This window comes from Coturnix japonica, chromosome Z (genome assembly GCF_001577835.2).
Source record: "Coturnix japonica isolate 7356 chromosome Z, Coturnix japonica 2.1, whole genome shotgun sequence".
NCBI classification, from domain to species: Eukaryota; Metazoa; Chordata; class Aves; order Galliformes; family Phasianidae; genus Coturnix; species Coturnix japonica.
In genome coordinates this window covers 57,151,538-57,168,708 of record NC_029547.1, presented here as the reverse complement: position 1 = coordinate 57,168,708, position 17,171 = coordinate 57,151,538, and the positions used below count along the sequence as shown (strand labels likewise).

Sequence of the window (17,171 nt, the reverse complement as noted above, 5' to 3'; positions counted from 1 at the left end):
CTGCCCGCGCCCTGCCTGCGCACTGAGACGCCTGTTTGTGGCGTCATCGCCGTGAGACGGAGGTAGCGCAGGACCCCGCACGTGTCTCCTGGGAGACGGCAGCATGCGGCGGCCTAACATCTTGCTGACCGGTGTGTGACCGGGATGGGGCGGGATGGAATAGGATGGGACGGGATGGGACGGGATGGGTGTTCATCCACAGCCTGAGCCCGTCCGGACCGCGTGGCGGCAGGGAGACGGGCCGGTGTCAGCGCCGGGCCTGCTGGCTGTCTGCTTTTCCTTCTCATGCACCTTTTTACCCCTTTTATTGTACACATTCACTGGTGTTAGCTGAGGAAAGCGTCCTCCGTGACTCTCCTCCTGCTATAAGATTGGCTGAATGGCTGTCTGCTTGACTCTTTGTGCGTGTTTGTCTTTAGGTACCCCTGGTGTTGGCAAAAGCACCCTCGGCAAAGAGCTTGCATCCAGGACTGGGCTGACATACATCAGTGTGGGTGACCTGGCAAAAGAAGGTGGGCTGCGTTACCTCGGATGTGCTGGGATCCTGTGATTGTGTCATTCCCTTCATGCAGTGTTTGTGTTGGCCTCTTCCTTCGTGTAATCGATGATAGAACTAGAGGGAATGGTTTTAAGCTGTGGCAGGGGAGATTCAGGCTGAACATTAGGAAGTATTACTTCTTGGAAAGAGTAGTCAGGCATTGCAATGCACTGCCCAAAGAGGTGGTGGAGTCAACGACCATGGGAGTGTTCAAGAAACGTTTGGATGTTGTGTTGAGGTATATGATTTAGCCAGGAAGTATTGGTAAAGGTTGGACTGGATGATCTTCTAGGTCTTTTCCAACCTTGATAATTCTGTGATTCTGTGTTGCAGAGCAAACCAAAATGTTGTAGAGTTACCTTAATTGAAATATTTGGGGTGGGATTTGTTGAAAGAGACCCTTCAACAACAATAACTTGCATTGCGTTAATTAATAAAAATAAATTAGTAAATGAAATGCTCCATGCTATTTTTTTGCTGTCATCTAGCTAAAGTAAACATAACTATAGATGTTTTTAATAGCACCTGTAATCTTACAAATGTGCACAAATCATTTTTGTTACAGAAGAATTGTATGATGGTTTCGACGAGGAGTATGAATGCCCAATTTTGGATGAAGACAGGGTAAGTTCAGCTTCAAAAAGTAATATCTTTGTATTTGTTTCAATTGTCTGTGATTCCATGTATATCTCATTCTATCTCTCTTTTTTTTTTCCTTCTTTTTTGGTAGGTAATTGATGAACTAGAAGACAAAATGAGTGAGGGTGGAGTTATTGTCGATTACCATGGCTGTGACTTCTTCCCTGAACACTGGTTTCATATAGTATTTGTACTTCGTACAGACAACTCATTTCTATATGACAGGCTCGAAAGCAGGTATGTGAGGAGAGTAATTGAATAAATTACTATTTTGTACTGTTCATCAGAATTATTTTCTAAGCAATAAGATACTGAGTTTGTATGAAGTGTTTTATAGTTTTGTATATGCGAGGCTGGCTCTCTCTTAGTGTTGTCATTTTTTTTTAGGGGCTACAAAGGGAAAAAGCTACAAGACAATATTCAGTGTGAAATTTTTCAGACTCTTTATGAGGAAGCCATGTTGTCATACAGCAAGGAAATTGTACACCAGTTACCCAGCAACACTCCTGAAGACCTAGAGAGAAATGTGGATCAGATTGTGCAATGGATTGAACAGTGGTCAAAGGACAACAATTGACAATTGGTGAAAAAGCAACTGTTCTGGTTTTGATTGGGATAGACTTAATTTTCTTCTTTTCAGCTTCCCAGGCTACCCTGCCAACACAGATCATGAATTATAGAATGGCTTGTTTTGGAAGGCACTTAAAGCTCACCTAGTACAGTGCTGTTCATGTAACCAGCTACCTGTTGGGCCCCTCCATCCCAGCATTCATCAGTGGTCTCTCTTTTGATCAGTATTCTCATTAGGATTCTCAGGATAAAATATCATCTGACTCTTTTCTAACTCTGTAATTGGTATAGAGGTTCCAGACCTAGCTTCTGTTTATCAGCTAATTTACCCAGACTCTAAAATTCTGGCTTGTTTTCTGAGACTAAGTCAAGATCTATCTCTTGTTCATTTTCTTCTAATTTATACTGCAAAACTTATTCCTGATTTAATGTGTCTGACAGTGCCACATGAAGTTACTAACTGGTATTACACTTAGCAGTTAATAGGCTCTGCAGGCTTTTCACTTATTCCTGCAAGAATGCAACCATTTCATCACTAATTTATCTAACCAAATGTGTCTCTGGACTGTTACCAGTGCTGCTCCCAGTACAGTATATGCTATGGCTTCTCTTTTCCTTTACTGCAGTTTTTGTTCTTTCACAAGTCTTGTGATTCTGCTTTAGCTTTGGGATTGTGCCAGTTGTTCTGAGTCCCCAGTGGGGAAGGGCAAATGCTGTACCTTTGCAGCTTTTCAGTAATGGGAGCAGTCAGACACCAGTGTTAATTGGGCAACTGTGGCTTGCCACTACTCAAACCTCTACCAGTGTATAGCCTTCCTGGAGTACAGCTGAGAGATTGCTTCCCAACACTTCCCGTCCACAGAATCAGGTAGAATATCAACATCCCTCATACCTCTCTCAACTTAGAGCTTTGCTTGCACAGTTAGCAGGATTCTCTCAATTTTGGAAGGTCCAAAGGCTTCCTCTCAGCTACATGCCAGCCTGCCATGGACTGGGTTTCCACCCTGCAGATCAGGCTGCTCAGGGCCCCATCCTACCTGATAGTGAACACCTCCAGGGATGGGGCATCCACCAATTCTCAGGGCAACCTGTGCCAGGGCCTCACCACCTTCTGGGTGAAGAATTTTTTTCTAACATGTAATCTAGATTTTCCCTATTTGAGTTTAAAGCGATTCCCTTTATCCTATTACTACTAGTCCATGTAAAAATCAATCCTCCTGCTTTTATAAGCTCCCTTCAAGTAATGGAAGGTTGCAGTGAGACAACCCTGGAGCCTTCTTGCTAAACAAGCCCAATTTTTCTCAACCTTTTTTTATAAGTCAGGTGCTCCAGCCCTCTGATTGTGCTGTGGCTCTCCTCTGGACCCACTCCAACAGCTCCACAGTCTATGCTGTGGCCCTAGGCTTGGATGCAGTGCTGCAGATGGGGCCTCACGAAGGCATAGTAGTGGGGGACAGTCCCTTTCCTCTCCCTGCTGCCACCTCTGTTGATGCAGCCCAGGATACAGTTGACCGTCTGGGCCTCAAAAGTACAGCGCTGGCTCATGTACAGCTTTTTTCCACTGGGACCCCAAAGTCCTCCTCTGCAGGGCTGCTCTCAGTGAGTTCTGCTTCCAGTCTGTACATATGTCAGGGATTACTGTCACACAAGTTCAGTACTTAGCTTTGCTTAATTTTGTTCTGTTCATGTGGGCCCACTCTTTCAAGCATGTCTGGATCCATCTGGATGGTGCCCACCCTTCCATTGTGTTAACTGCACCACACAGCTTAGTGTCATCAACACACTTGCTGAGGGCACACTCAATCCCACTAAGTCATTGATAAAGATGTTGGACAATACCAGTACCAAGATGGACCCCAGGGGACGCCGCTTGTCATCAGTCTTCATCTGGACATAGAGCTGTCCACCACAGCCCTCTGGCTGTGACCATCCAACCCATTATTTATACACACAGTAGTCCACCCTTCACATTCCTGTCTCCAATTTGAAGATAAGAACGTGTTGTGTGATCATGATAAAAGCCTTGCACAAGTCCAGGTTGATGATATCATTTGCCTTTCCTTTGTCTACTGATGCTGTCAAGCTGTCATAGAAGGCCACCAGAGTGGTCAGGCAGGATCTGCCCTCTGTGAAGCCGTGCTGGCTGTCTCAAATTACCTCCTCACATGTGCTTCAGCGCTGGTACCTTCCACGAGGGTCTGTACCACCATCTCCTCCAGCACAGAGGTCGGGACAGGATTCTGAGGTTGACAAGAACCTGAGAGCTGACCCAAACTGGCAACGGGTGTCCTGTACTGTGTAGTGAAATTGGGAACCATAAAACTGAGGAGAGTTGGCTGGAGGATTTGCTGCTGCTTGGGAATTGTCTGGATGTCAGTGGCTGGTGAGGAATTGCACTGTGTGTCACATGTTGTGTATGATGTGGGGTTTTTAGATCATTATTATTAAACTGTGCCTCAAACCTCCACAGGCGCTACCTTTTTTTTTCCTTTATACTATTACTCCATCCCACAAGGGGTGAAGTGAGTGAACAGCTTTGTAATGTGAACAGCAAACTGTTTCCTATTTTAATAACAGCAGCAACTGCTGCATCTCTCCCTGGATTGGTTTAATACATCGCATTTGTAATTCCTGCCTGATAAATTAAAATCAGCTTTCTCAGCAGTTTGTTATGGTTGCAAACTTGAAAAACCAGATGAGCGGTCCAGCTGTAAGGCTTTGGAACAGCCTCCAAAGCTGCACGGGAAAGACAGAACTGACACCGGGGGAAAAATTAAGCGGGGAAAACAACCGCGATGACGACACCGGAGCCTACAGCCCTCGGTCCCGCACTGCCGACGGGGCGGTGCAGGTAGCGAGCCCGCCCCGGAGCTGCGGGGAGGCCGTGCTGTGCTGCACCCTGCCCTGCTGCCGGCCCACACCGCTCGCCTCGGGGGAGGAAGGTGTTGGGGGAGCGGCGAGGTGTTGGTGCTGACTATCCGCTGGGTACCCGCTGGTGAAGGGCTCTGCTTCGATTACCGACAGCACTTGGAGGCTGGACAGGTAGCTGGGAGCGGGCTCACGCGGAGAGCTGCGGGTTTTTCGTTCAGCGTTGCTTTGCCGCTTTAAGTAAAGAGTTCTGTTTGTTTGTTTGTTTGTTTTTCTAGCTGAAATACCTGCTGTTTTGTTAGGGGCGGTGTTTACGTGGACAGAAAGCGAAGTGTGCTCCACTGAAAAAGAAAACAAACAAACAAAAAAAAAAACAGGTGGAGGGTAAGATGGAGGAAGCAGAAGAGGATGACATGGCATGTGGAGACTTGGGGAATGGACTTGGGAGAAGACCTGGAGGTGTTTATGAGGGGGAAAAATTACAAAACTATTCGTTCAGATCTAAGAAGGTATCTGTGAAGGCTCACAACACACTGTCATCAATAAAAGGAGTGGAAGAAAATGATGCTACCCCTCTTCCCTGTTCCAAAAGAAACAGCTTTCATGATGGATCGCCCAAGAAGCATCTGTTGAGTCCAGCTCGACAAAGTAGCTGTGGTAAGGATAATTTGGAGTTCCCTGTTCATCAGGAGAAAAGTTATTGGCGACACTGAGCAGTGGAGCTATCCTGCAAGGCATCACCAAAATTAGACTCAGCTGTTGGCCAAAACCCTCAGAAGCTGTGAAGGTTTCCATGTGCACTTGCCTCATGTGCTTCTTGGGGTCCAGTGCTTCTTGGGGCTGAAGGCGAATCCTTCAGGTCTTCTATCAGTGCAGCTGGCATTGCTAGATTTGCAAGAAGTCCTCTGCCTGCTGGAGGTAGCTGTGAAGTGGCTGCATTTGGGTGTCCCTCCACAAATTCTAATGGGAGAATTGCCTTGCAGCCAGTCAGACCATGGCCCTTGTTGGTATTTGGTTTTGACTTTGGAAGGGATGTCCTATAGTGGAGGCCAATGTTATCATTCTCTAAACGAATCCACTGCACTGAATTGTTTGGTCTCCTCCTTTAAATGTATGTTCCCAGAGACTGCTTCTGAGGTTTAAGGCTAAATATTCAAACTCCTGTTTGCTATTTAGCTGAAATTTGTGGGCTGTCATAGTTTAAGTGTAAGAAATTAATTTTAGAATCTACACATCTCTGTTATTTCAGTGTTGGCATCCAGGTTCTATCTGAAGACAGCACTACTGTGACTAAAATCAAATACGGGCAGGGATGCTCTTCATACTTTATCTTCTTTACCTTGCATTTTTAGCCATTATTTGTACTTGAAGTATTTGCATGTAACTTGCTTCTCTCTCTCCTTTAAAGTAAGTTTGAACTATCTTTTCTGCCAGCTAAGCCATGTTATTATTCTGTCTTGGTTTCAGCAGTGCCAATGGGGGGATGTTAAGACAGCAATGTTATGCTGGTTGGTTTCACTGTTCTCCTGCCGTTGCTCTCTGTGATGCTGTCTTGGCTCTAGGTCGTTCACACAGCAATGTCCATGAAAAGATGGCTGAGTCCCACATGAACCCAACTGATTTAGCAGGAGGCTGCATGTTAATTCATTTCTGTGATGCTTAGTTGGGGGAAATACGATGCCAACAGGAACTGCTTGTTAATACAAATGTTGAATCTTGCTAGATTGCATTGGATACAGTTGATGAAAAGTTGCAGCTCAAAGTGCATATAAAAAGTGAAATTATTTTTGGAGTGAAGATGTCTGTTTTTTAAAAAAATAATAATTTTTAAATGGAAAGTTAAAACTTAAAATTGCCCTCCGTGACTGTCTTTTTTCTAAGTTTGCTTCCTAAAGTGTGAAATAATGTTTGAGTTTAGTGTTCATGTATTTCTTAGGTTTGCTTATTAGCTTCAGAAGTTACAAGACAACAACTATCCCTGTGTGTTCCCTGCTTTCAGGTTAAAGTAAATTCTCATGTCTTTACTGTCTCCTGAATCTTACAGAATCCACTGCTGAGGTGTCAAATGAAGAACTAAAGCAACAGCTGCAAGAAGCTCTAGAGGTTAGTAGTGCTAATATGAGCGCTATCCTTAAGGTCTGCATTTCAATTTAATGCATCAAAGCAAGGTGTTATTTTAGCAGAAGACATTTGTATGTTCAGAATATTGTATGGATGCAGGTTCTCAAAACTAGAACGCTACTTGGAAGCCTCATTACATTTTATGCCATAGAAGCAGGCTGTGAGATGCAGCTTATCCTCTGACTTTACAGGAAAAAAAATATTTTTAAAGATATAAAGAATGTTAGAGGAATTGTACTTCTTTTCTAGCACTTTTTCACTTTTTTTTTCTTTTTTCTTTTTTTTTTTCAAACTCCATATTATACCTTGAAAATCAAAATAGTCCTGGGGCTTTTAGTTTGTGCTTTCATCAGAATGCCAAGAAACCTTACTGATTTTCAAACAGATGAAAGTAACAAATTGGCACTGCTTACAAATACAACTCCAGTATCAACTGCTGAAGCAGTAGAACTGGAAGAACTGAGGCAAAGTGTCTTGGGAGCCCAGAGATGAACAGTCAATAACCACGTAGTTATGAAGGAAAGATAACTATTGAAAGCAGTGAACTTCCACCTGTCTCTTTGGAAGAGACAAAATGCCTCTGTCTGAAGGGAGGAGTGTTGCTCACTTCATGTAGGTGCTCCAGACCTATGCTAGTTTATGCAAGTTTATTAGCAAGGCAGAACTACAGTATATAGTGTCTTATTTTGTTCTGTTTTCCAAATACACTGGAGGAAAATAAAATGGATAGTAACCAGTGTTCTTTGTTATTTGGCACTAGCACACAGTGTAAAAGTGTATTCATCACAGGCAAACTGTAAGTAGAGAAAGAATCATAGAGGATAAAGATTCGAGTTTTTTGAGGTGGACAAATTTACACTGCTGTTGTAGTTGAGGATTTAATAAGATTATATTGGCTTTTATTCAGTGTATCTATTTTATTTTGCTTTTAGGAAATTGAACTGCTGAAAGTTGAGCTTGAAGCTGCCCAAAGAAAACTTGAAGGAAAAGATGAAGCCCTACGAATTCTGCAGAGCATGGTAGGAGTTGTTCAGAGATCATTTGCTTACTTACTGGTAAAGGAAGGAAACAAAATCTTTCTGCCACTCCTCCTCATCCAGCCTCTCAAACCTTGAAGTCCTTCTAAGGCTCTAATTTAAATTGCTGAGTCTGCAAATTTATACAGACTTGGCTTTTAAACTTAACTACTTTTTCTTCATGGGACAATCACAGTTGTTTAAGAAGACTTCACTGTTTTAGCAGATTCTCGGAATTTTATCTTCGAGGATCCTAGAAGGACTCAGGAAACACTGCTTTGCTTGCAGTTCTTTAAGTTTCTGATTATCCCAGTGATTAAGATTCTACTGCAAAGCAGAGATACTTTCAGTTAATTAGTCCACCTAAGCATTAAACATTGCATCAATCTTTTGTTCATGGGTTGTAATATTTTAATTTGCTATTACAGTGCATGATGTTGAAATTAACTGTCTGCTTGCATAATCCATTTATGGTTCTACAGTTTTGACCCTCTAACATTTGTAATAAGTCACATCTGGATTGAGACATAGGTATTTTGTAACCAAGTTTTCAGTGAGTTGAGTCATTGTGGAAAACCCTTAAAAATATGATTTTTTTTTATAAATAATGCTGTTTTTTGTTTTCAGTTTCAAGAAACTAGGTGATCAAAACACAAGTTCATCATCCAACATAGCTGTGTCATTTCTTGAAACTGGAGCGAGTCGCTAGTGTCTAATTCCACACACTTCTGGTTAACCAAGAGCATGAGTCTTGCATTGATGCAAAACTGAACACTGGGCTCTACTTAGTTAAAGCATTTGATTTAACTAATCAACTAATTAACTAATTAACTAATTTGATTTTGATCTGTGCTTTTTCTGCAGGCAGTATTTAGTAAAGCCACTAGTCATACAAAAGCAATGCTTGAAAAAACTGAGGAAGAAAAGAGAACTTTAGAAAAGGTAAGAGTGCAGCTTTCTTTCATGCCTGCACAAAATCACAGATGTTCATTGCTATCTATAATCACGATTCTGTGATTCTGTGATTCTGTGATTCTGTGATTCTATAAGGGTGGTCATACTGTTTTATAAGGGTGGTCATACTGTTTATTTGAATCGATACAAATCGAAATCAAAGTTTTGGCTTTTTTCTTCTTTTTTCCCCCCAAAGTGTTCTTATTCCTTTATAGAAAATATCATTCTGTCACTCCTTTGTGATAGTATGTGTGTAGTGCACTCCACTCCACTGCATACTAATATGTTAGACCTGAAAGATATTAGAATTCTGTGGTTTTCATTGTTCTTTGTTGTGAGTTTTACAGTTGTTTATATTGAGTTGCTCTGTTTCTTAGTTAGCCTGGAATTTCCAAAACAAGCCTAAGGAGTGAATATCCAATGTTAATCGGGGAAAAGAGGAGTAGCAGGAGGAAGGTGTTGAGCTTCATTAAAACTAAGTTTTGTTTCTCTTGTTACATGTCCTTTCCACATAAAAGAAAGGAAAGAGGGAAGTATCATGTGTCAGCATGGGTTTCCTTTTGTAATTAGCCACTGCAAGCAATATTGCATTCAGCAGGGTCTGGAACACGCAGATTAGTAATGCACTAAATCATTGTTATCTGCTGCCAAATTTATTTTAAAATACGTAGCTTGTCATTGTAGAACACCTCGATCTCTGTCAGTGCCAAACATAACACCAGCAGTTCCGTTTCTTCCTTTCATTGTGAGGACTGTAATGAATTGCTGCTGGCTACTTTTGTCTCTGCAGGAAATCAATATTTTGCAGTGGGAAATTGAATTTGATCAGGATAGATTTAAAAACATAGAAGACACATGGACAGAAAAATATGACAGGTATTTAATTTATGCTGTATTTTTTGTCCTTTTCCTTTTTTTCCCATTTTTGGTGCTTTCCTAATTTCCTTCCTGATTTGAGAAGATTAATCTAAATTTCATGCTTGTCAGATTTTTATTTTTCAATTAAAACTACTACAATTAATAAACCTCAATTCCATAGTTGGCTGGCTTTCCTAGTGAGCTTTCATTTTCATTCTTACACTTTATTGTGTTCGCCAGCAGGAGCAAGAGTGTCCTTATTTACTTTAAATGTAAATGAGGTATGGAAAGTAATAGTATTTGCTTGCATGTGGAAATATCATTTTCTGGTTAATCATTGCTTTACTTCCTTGCATTGTAGGTATAAGTGTAAGTACAGGTAAAACTGAATGCTTTTGGGAGAGGCTGATGAACTGGTTCTTTGTTTAAATAAGACTTATTCTGAATGGAAAGAAGGTGTAGTTAGGCAGGCAGTAGGAGCCAAGGCACTGCACTAATAATTCAACTGCAAACATTGAAAAACATAAACAGCAGTCTCACTTATTTAAATGGATAATAGTGTCTCTGGCATCTACGCTTTGGAGTTACACTTATTTTAGTGGAGTTTCTTATTTAAAATTTTCCAACTCTGAATTAAGGAGTATGGGGGAAAAAAAAACTTTGGAACTGTTCATTTATAAGAAAGATTTGCTGAGATATCATATCTCTGTCATCTCTTAAGTGAGCTAAAATGCCAATAAATACTTTTTTAAAACCCTTTAGGAAGGAGGAAAGTGTTGGGAGGTAGTTCAGAGCAACAAAACTACAGTTAATGGTTGAAAGCTGGAGGTGAAAGCTCCAGAAAGCCACAAGCTGTGGGCTAAAGGCAGCTTTGCAAAATCATATTCCAATATCCAGTTGGCTAGGACGAGGAGAATGTTTGTTTATTTCCCCTCCTTCATTCAAATGACATATTTCAAGTTATTATTTGGCTTTAAAAAAATAAGTTACAGGATGCTGCAATTACAGGCAGCTGAAGAGAGTGATATACCAGAAAAAGGTACTGCATTAAAACTTAGGAATTTGTATTGCCACTTTTTAAGAAGGAAATATATAAAGGAGAACATGCATTCTCAGTGTCTGTTGTGTACTCTCTCTGGTTGCTGCTCTTGGAATAGTATTAAGATACAGGAAGTTTGCTTTCTAAAATGAAGACATGAGCCATACTGTTGTATGTCCAGTTACAGTTTCCTCTTTTCAAGGAAGCAAAGGATTGCTCAGCAAGTGTTCCAGAGTTTTACAGTTAACATTTTTAGACTTTCTAACAGTAGTGCAGTACTTAAACTTACCTGGTGTTAAACTCTGAAGCTAGGGGGGCACTGTGTACTTTCATGTGAATTATTTGTTTTATTACTATTGTTTTTACACCCACTTGAGCACACATGGGCACATTTAAATTGATAGCGTGAGGGAGTGGTTTTACTAAAAAGGTCAGACTGTTTGAACAGTGTGTTTTATCTGGATTGGGAAGGAACCTCCACATGAATGCAGAGATTCTTACTATTATTACACGGTCTAATTTCTGTGGCCTGGTGGTTCATTGCCCATCAGACCAACCCCATGCAGACCTGCTCACACAGTGTATTGTGGCCACCAACCCCTGTGCATTATTCATAATATTTGGATTTCATCTGTTTGCCCAGAAGAGGAGTTCATTAGTCTTTAAAAGGAATCCCCCATCAAAAACAGATAGCTATGTAAAACGTCATTCTGTCTTTATTTCAGAAGGCTAGTGATGAGCAGTTGCAGGATTTTTATTGGAAAAAAAAATCTCGCTAGCAGATTCAGATCTAGTAACACACCACTTATTATTGGTACAAATACTGTTATGGGGGAAAAAAAATCAGGAACTTTTGCATAAAAAAAATTCACCAGTGAGGAAACTGCTGATGTGTGTCTAATATCAAATTAACACTCAACTTTTTTTTCAGGTTTTCTTTTTTTTTTTCTTTTTTCTGTCTTTCCAAATCTAATTTTAATTCTCTGGAATATTAGATACAATGTTTTAACAGGCTAATGGCCTATTTTCCCATCTGATTGCACATCTTAAATATTTATTACAAAGATAATACAGCCCTTTTCTAACTTCTGCAGGATATACTGTGAAAACACAGCTCTTAAGGAAGCACTGAAACTGAGAACAGAAGAAGTTAAAACTCTTAAATCTGAAAATGCAAGTAAGACACGAGCAGTTCTTCCTCTTAACATATTGCTTTTCTGGAATAATTCAGGAGTTAACTATGAACAAAAGTTTCTGGCAGTTGATGTTAGCAGATATGCAGCAACTCACCTTAAATATACTGGTAGCGTTTCTTATTTTGGTTGCACTGTCACCTGAAAAAGAAGAAAAACATAACAAAACAAACTGGTAGGACAAGTCAGATCTGAAGATATAGACTTCACTGCCCTAGGAACTCTGGATGTAGAAGGGAAAAACCTCCTGCGTCCTTCTGTAGGAAGGGAGTAGCAGTCCAAGCAAGGCGCAGAATGCTTGTGCTACAATTAAAATCAGTATTAGACTCATACACTTTTAACGTGTAGCAAAACCTTTGAGGTTTTCAGCTTGTTAGCTTTATAATGAAGTTCCTCAAACTACACGCTGTGCAGATAACTCATTAGCTCAGGTAACTCAAGCTTCTTTCCCCTTTTTCTGGTTTCCATAAGCCTTTACAGTAGACAAAACAGGTCATGATTTCTCCAGCATTGCGCTTACCTACACAGGGCTGCTGCCTAAGTTGTAAGTGGGGGGCCGGGGGGGGAAAGGGACACATAGGACAAGGGGCAGTGGGTGCCAGCTGGAACACAGGAGATTCCACAAAAATATAAGAAAAAACTTCTTTACGGTAGGGGTGACAGAACACTGGAACAGGCTGCCCAGGGAGGTTGTAGGGTCTCCTCTGGAGACATTCAGAAACCCTCTGGATGCATCCCTGTGTGACCTGATGTGGGTGTTCCTGCTCCAGCAAGGGGACCGCAGTGGATGATCTTTCAAGGTCCCTTCCAATCCCTGATGTACTGTGATTCTGTGTAATGAAAAAGTAATATATGAGACAGTATCTCTGTAAATGGGTTATCACAATTAGGAAAATAAAGAAGGAAAAGCAACTGGGATTTGAGTTTCTAAATCTACATAGTCTCATGTTTTCATAACATACTAACGCTACAGAACTGGGTGTTTTTTTTTGCTGTGGTTAAACTCAGAAATTAAGAAATAAGAAGAACAAACTTTAAATTATTGTCCTTGTTTATTTCATAGTCTTGAATCAGCAGCACTTAGAATTTCTTGCAATGCTTGATGTGAACAAGCAGAAGATTGTTCAGGAGAACATGTCTATTGATAGAAGAGACATCACAGATATTACAGGTCTTGAAGTAAGTATGCAGTCTGTTTTTTAAAATTGCTGGTTCAAGATAGGCCCTGGTGAGGCCTAGAGGAAGGAGCATAAACAAGCTGACAACTTTTGTCTGTTATCTTCTTCCAATGAAGTAGATGGGCTGCCATTGAGTTCCTGGTCAGTGGATGATGTCCTTGTTATGTCATTGATGTCATTGTTAGTGAAAAAAAACAGTGTCCAAATCTTTGTAGCTGAATTTTCCTAACTCCTACACTCCCTCTGTAGCTTCAGGATGTTTTTACTAGTCACTTGGCATCTCTTGAATTACATTCCATGTGCAGATATGTAACTGCTGGTTTGTTTTGGCTTTTAAGCTGGCAGTTCTTGGAGCCTGCACCTGCAGTACTTCTGGGGGGCAGCCTTGTTCCTGTGCTAGAATGGCAGCTGTCACTCGAAAGCAAGTTCTTCATCTCAAGCAAGAGGTAATGCTGTTTGGTTTAGATATGAACAAGGGGTGAACACAAGAAAACAAATTTGTACAAAAACAAGTAAAGCCATAAACATTCTACTATGGCTTACACAGATTGGTTCTTTGTGATGTCCTAATTGTTGTTCATGTAAGAATGTTTTGCTAGTAAGAATATATATGAATTTCTTGTTCTATTTCATTCTACTTACATTTTTTATTATGAAAATATGCACATTATGTAAATATTTACACAGTGTGAGTATGAGCTTCCTCTGAAAAGGAAATCACTCCTTTTCCTTTCTTCCCTGGCACTGTGTTCTACCCTATTCCACTCCTCCTTTTTGTTGGCATTAGCATTGAGCTGACCTTGCTAAAAATGATTTATTTACATCACACTTAATAAAGCAAAATGTTTTCGAGGCCATAAAGTCTCTAACTTAGTAAATATATGATTTTATATGGAAGATTTTTTTTCTTTTCATTAGTGTTTTAGCCCGTAAATGTGGGAACCTTTCTCTCAGACCTGATGCAGAATTCCCCACTGACATACTGATTTTGGAAATCTGTGGAATGGAATAGAATAGGTTCACTTCCATCTGAAGGGGTCTTCCAACTGTCACTGTTTTGGGGCTGACCCATAATTAAAATCCATCAATAAAAATCATTATCTGAAATCATCTTAGACCTCTTAGACAGGCATAAAGCAGGAATCACCTCTCTAGAACTGTCATGTCACTTTTGTATCAGGGTTAAGATGTCTGATATAAATACCGTTCTTTTTTTCCTGTGCACAGTGCTAGAGAACAACCTGTTCTGCAGGTGCCAAGATAAATAGGCATGGCTGGCAGCATTGTTAATGCAGTGCATAGGTGGCGTTAGCTGCATGCATCGAAAAGGATTTAAATACATACTTAAAAATATATTTCTTTATGTAGCAAGAAAACCACTGTTCTGTTTCTACCACTTCCCTAATTGGAGTCAATCCATTTTACGTGCACAGGGCTGCCTTAGGAACTGCTGTGGCTACTTGGTGATGTGAAAGTGCTGAACTGTGCAAATGGCTTCAATCTGTCTCAATTTAAAATTTAAATCTGCTATTGCTTACAAATTGCTTAATATACTGTACATTTTCTCCTAATTAAAACCAGATGGAACTTCTGATGAAGAGTAAAGATGAAGCTTATGTAATGGCAGATGCCTTCAGAATTGCATTTGAGCAGCAGCTAATGCAGAGGAAGGACCAAGCCCTGAGGCTTGCAGAAGTGATAAAGATTAAAAAGGAAACAAAATTTATAAACTGGAGGCGACTGAAAGAGGATGGTAACTGTATCTGTAATGGTGGACTAGAAAAAAGTTAGCTGATAGGCATGGGCAGACATTTTTGTTGTATCAAATGTGTGCTTGTGGTTTAATGGCTGACAGATTTCTTTTGAAGAGTTCAGAAAAAAAGGAACAAAGCTGTGTGAAAACTGTATGTGCTGTAAGAAATGCAGCTGGTAGTTCACAAACTTCTACCAGACGTTTCTGATGTAGAATGTGCATGTATAAGTGGGTGGTTATAGTATTCATTGTATGAAAATGACCACAGGACATTGATGATACTAATCCTGCTTTTAGTGTAGCCTTGTTTTAATTACATGCTCATGGGCTGTATTATGCTAGAATAAATAATCCATTATCCAGATTAACAATAACATTATAGAAATTAAAGATATTAGAAAAACAGCACAAAAAAAACTAGCATCTGGAAAGGTTAGTCTAGCCATTTAAGATGATATCAACAATTTTATTTTTATTTTTTTCAATGAAGCCTGTATCAGGAAGGATAAAAGTAAAAACAGGTACTGAGCTTTTACTGAAATACTACCCTTTTTTTCTGTATGTTATTTTATTTATTTATTTAAGTTCTTCATTTTTTCATTATTTGAGCTGTCATTAATATTTATTCTTTGACTACTACTAAGCATGGTCATCTGCAGTCCCTCTGGAAAAGAGAAAGAATTTTCATTATCCTTTTCTTGGCTGAGAAAAGAACTAATGAAAACTGTTTTAGTGCTTATGTCATGGTCAGAACTGTAGCAGAAGCGAGGAATAGAACATACTTCAAAATGTGTTTCTCCTAGCCATTGATCTATATGTGCCAGGCATGTATCTGGGGATCCTCTGGATTCCTTGGGCACCTCCAGAAAGCAACATTAAAGCAGGACATATATCTCCAGTATGTGTTTCCCTCTAATCAGTATAATTGTTTCACAGAATCATAGAATCACAGAGTGGTTTGGGTTGAAGCCCAGCTTCAACCCCCTGCAGTGGGCTGGTTGCCTCTCACCAGGTCAGGCTGCCCTGGGCCCTGTCCAGCCTAGCCTTGAGTGCCTCCAGTGTGTTCTAAGCTCTATGTTTTGATACAAGCATTTCATCATTTTAATGTATTTTAACCTTCTCATAAATCGTACAAACTGAATACATCAGGCTACCAGATGCTTAAAAATACATCGCCATGAATTGTTATTTAGCTGGAGGCATGATATATTTTTAAATAGCAGTAATAAATAATATTTATTTTCAATTTGCTCATATATCTGATGAAATGTCTAGGTAGCTTTTAAGTGATGGCAAGGGTGGTGCCGCATATTAAAAACCTGCCCTAAGATGTACAGTAGAAGCTGTAGCCTGCAGTGCCCTTCTGGAGGATATTGCTCAGAGTTCAGTTGGATGCACATTCGTTTTTCTGAGTGAAACCAGTTTTTCTCTTAAGTATTTCTACTGTTCTCATACTTTGTGTTGTTCATAGGGTCTGTCAAGCTACAAGGGAACAAGAACAGTCTGGGACAGAAATTATCAGGCCTGCTCTCCTCAGATGCTGACAGCAGGAAAGTTGAAGTACTAGACAACCCTCATGAAATCCTGAAGATGTTAATAGATTTGGTTAGTAATACTTCTTAAACCAGACTCTAGGAGAACAAACTGAGCTGCCGAGTTTTTATTAATATACCCAGGTAAAAATGAGACGGAGAATCTTGTGTGGATACACATTTGCTATGGATACACATGTACCTGTGGAAACGCTGCTTCCTATGCCAGCGTCACTACTGCTGTTAAATGGTCTGTACTGACAGGATGCTGTTATTTTTGGTTACTGCCAAACTCTGCTTGCCACCATGCCTAAGGAGTTTTAACATCATTCTGACACTGTTTTTCTATCTTTTCATGTGCTGGACATGGTGATCCTCATGGGTCCCTTCCAGTGAAGGATGCTCTATCATTTATATGGACTCCCTTGCTCTTAGCTCACAATTTCTTTCTCTTCCTGTGGCCAACTGCAGGTCAATGACAAGGAGGAGGCTCTGGCTCACCAGAGGAAGGTCAGCTACATGCTTGCTCGTGCCATGGAGCTGAAGGAGGCAGCACAGGAGACACAAGGCCGGTCTCCCTCTGGGCACGGAGGCAAAGCCGTGCAGTCCTGTGTGCCAGCAGCAGTGGGACGGGCGTGCTGCTGTGATCTGGCTTCTACAAGCAGCCTTTCCTCAGCTCCCAATGGAAACGGGCTCCAGAACTCGGTTAGAGTGCTTCGAAAATCACACTCCTGGCCCTCTGAGGCCGTGTGTCGCGAGGAAAGCGATCCGTGCGGGAAAGCATACGAAACTGTGGTGATCTAAGCGTCAGCTGGAATAAATTATTCTTTTCAAGGGGGAAAAAAAAAAAATATTTGTGGACATGTCTTCAAGGCTTACACGGCCGGGGATGGGCAGCGCGTAGAGGCGGCT

The 17,171-nt window shown here is 40.7% G+C and overlaps 2 protein-coding genes across 3 annotated transcripts; both read left to right on the top strand.

Moving 5' to 3' along the window:
* The first annotated feature begins 18 nt into the window (after positions 1 to 18).
* Positions 19 to 4,212, top strand: AK6 (adenylate kinase 6). Its single transcript, XM_015849791.2, has 5 exons — positions 19 to 131; positions 420 to 512; positions 1,104 to 1,162; positions 1,269 to 1,414; positions 1,565 to 4,212. Exons 1-5 carry the CDS (start codon positions 104 to 106, stop codon positions 1,752 to 1,754), a joined length of 516 nt encoding a protein of 171 aa, XP_015705277.1. The 5' UTR covers positions 19 to 103; the 3' UTR covers positions 1,755 to 4,212.
* Positions 4,213 to 4,517: 305 nt separating this feature from the next.
* Positions 4,518 to 17,149, top strand: CCDC125 (coiled-coil domain containing 125). 2 transcript variants are annotated; one of them, XM_015849790.2, is made up of 12 exons: positions 4,518 to 4,789; positions 4,918 to 5,272; positions 6,660 to 6,718; positions 7,669 to 7,755; positions 8,617 to 8,694; positions 9,497 to 9,582; positions 11,698 to 11,780; positions 12,860 to 12,975; positions 13,313 to 13,420; positions 14,556 to 14,727; positions 16,199 to 16,332; positions 16,731 to 17,149. In XM_015849790.2, exons 2-12 carry the CDS (start codon positions 5,005 to 5,007, stop codon positions 17,061 to 17,063), a joined length of 1,524 nt encoding a protein of 507 aa, XP_015705276.1. In that variant the 5' UTR covers positions 4,518 to 4,789; positions 4,918 to 5,004; the 3' UTR covers positions 17,064 to 17,149. The 2 variants fall into 2 exon arrangements, with proteins under 2 accessions (XP_015705276.1, XP_015705275.1); XM_015849789.2 differs by having other exon boundaries at positions 4,894 to 5,272.
* Positions 17,150 to 17,171: the final 22 nt, after the last annotated feature.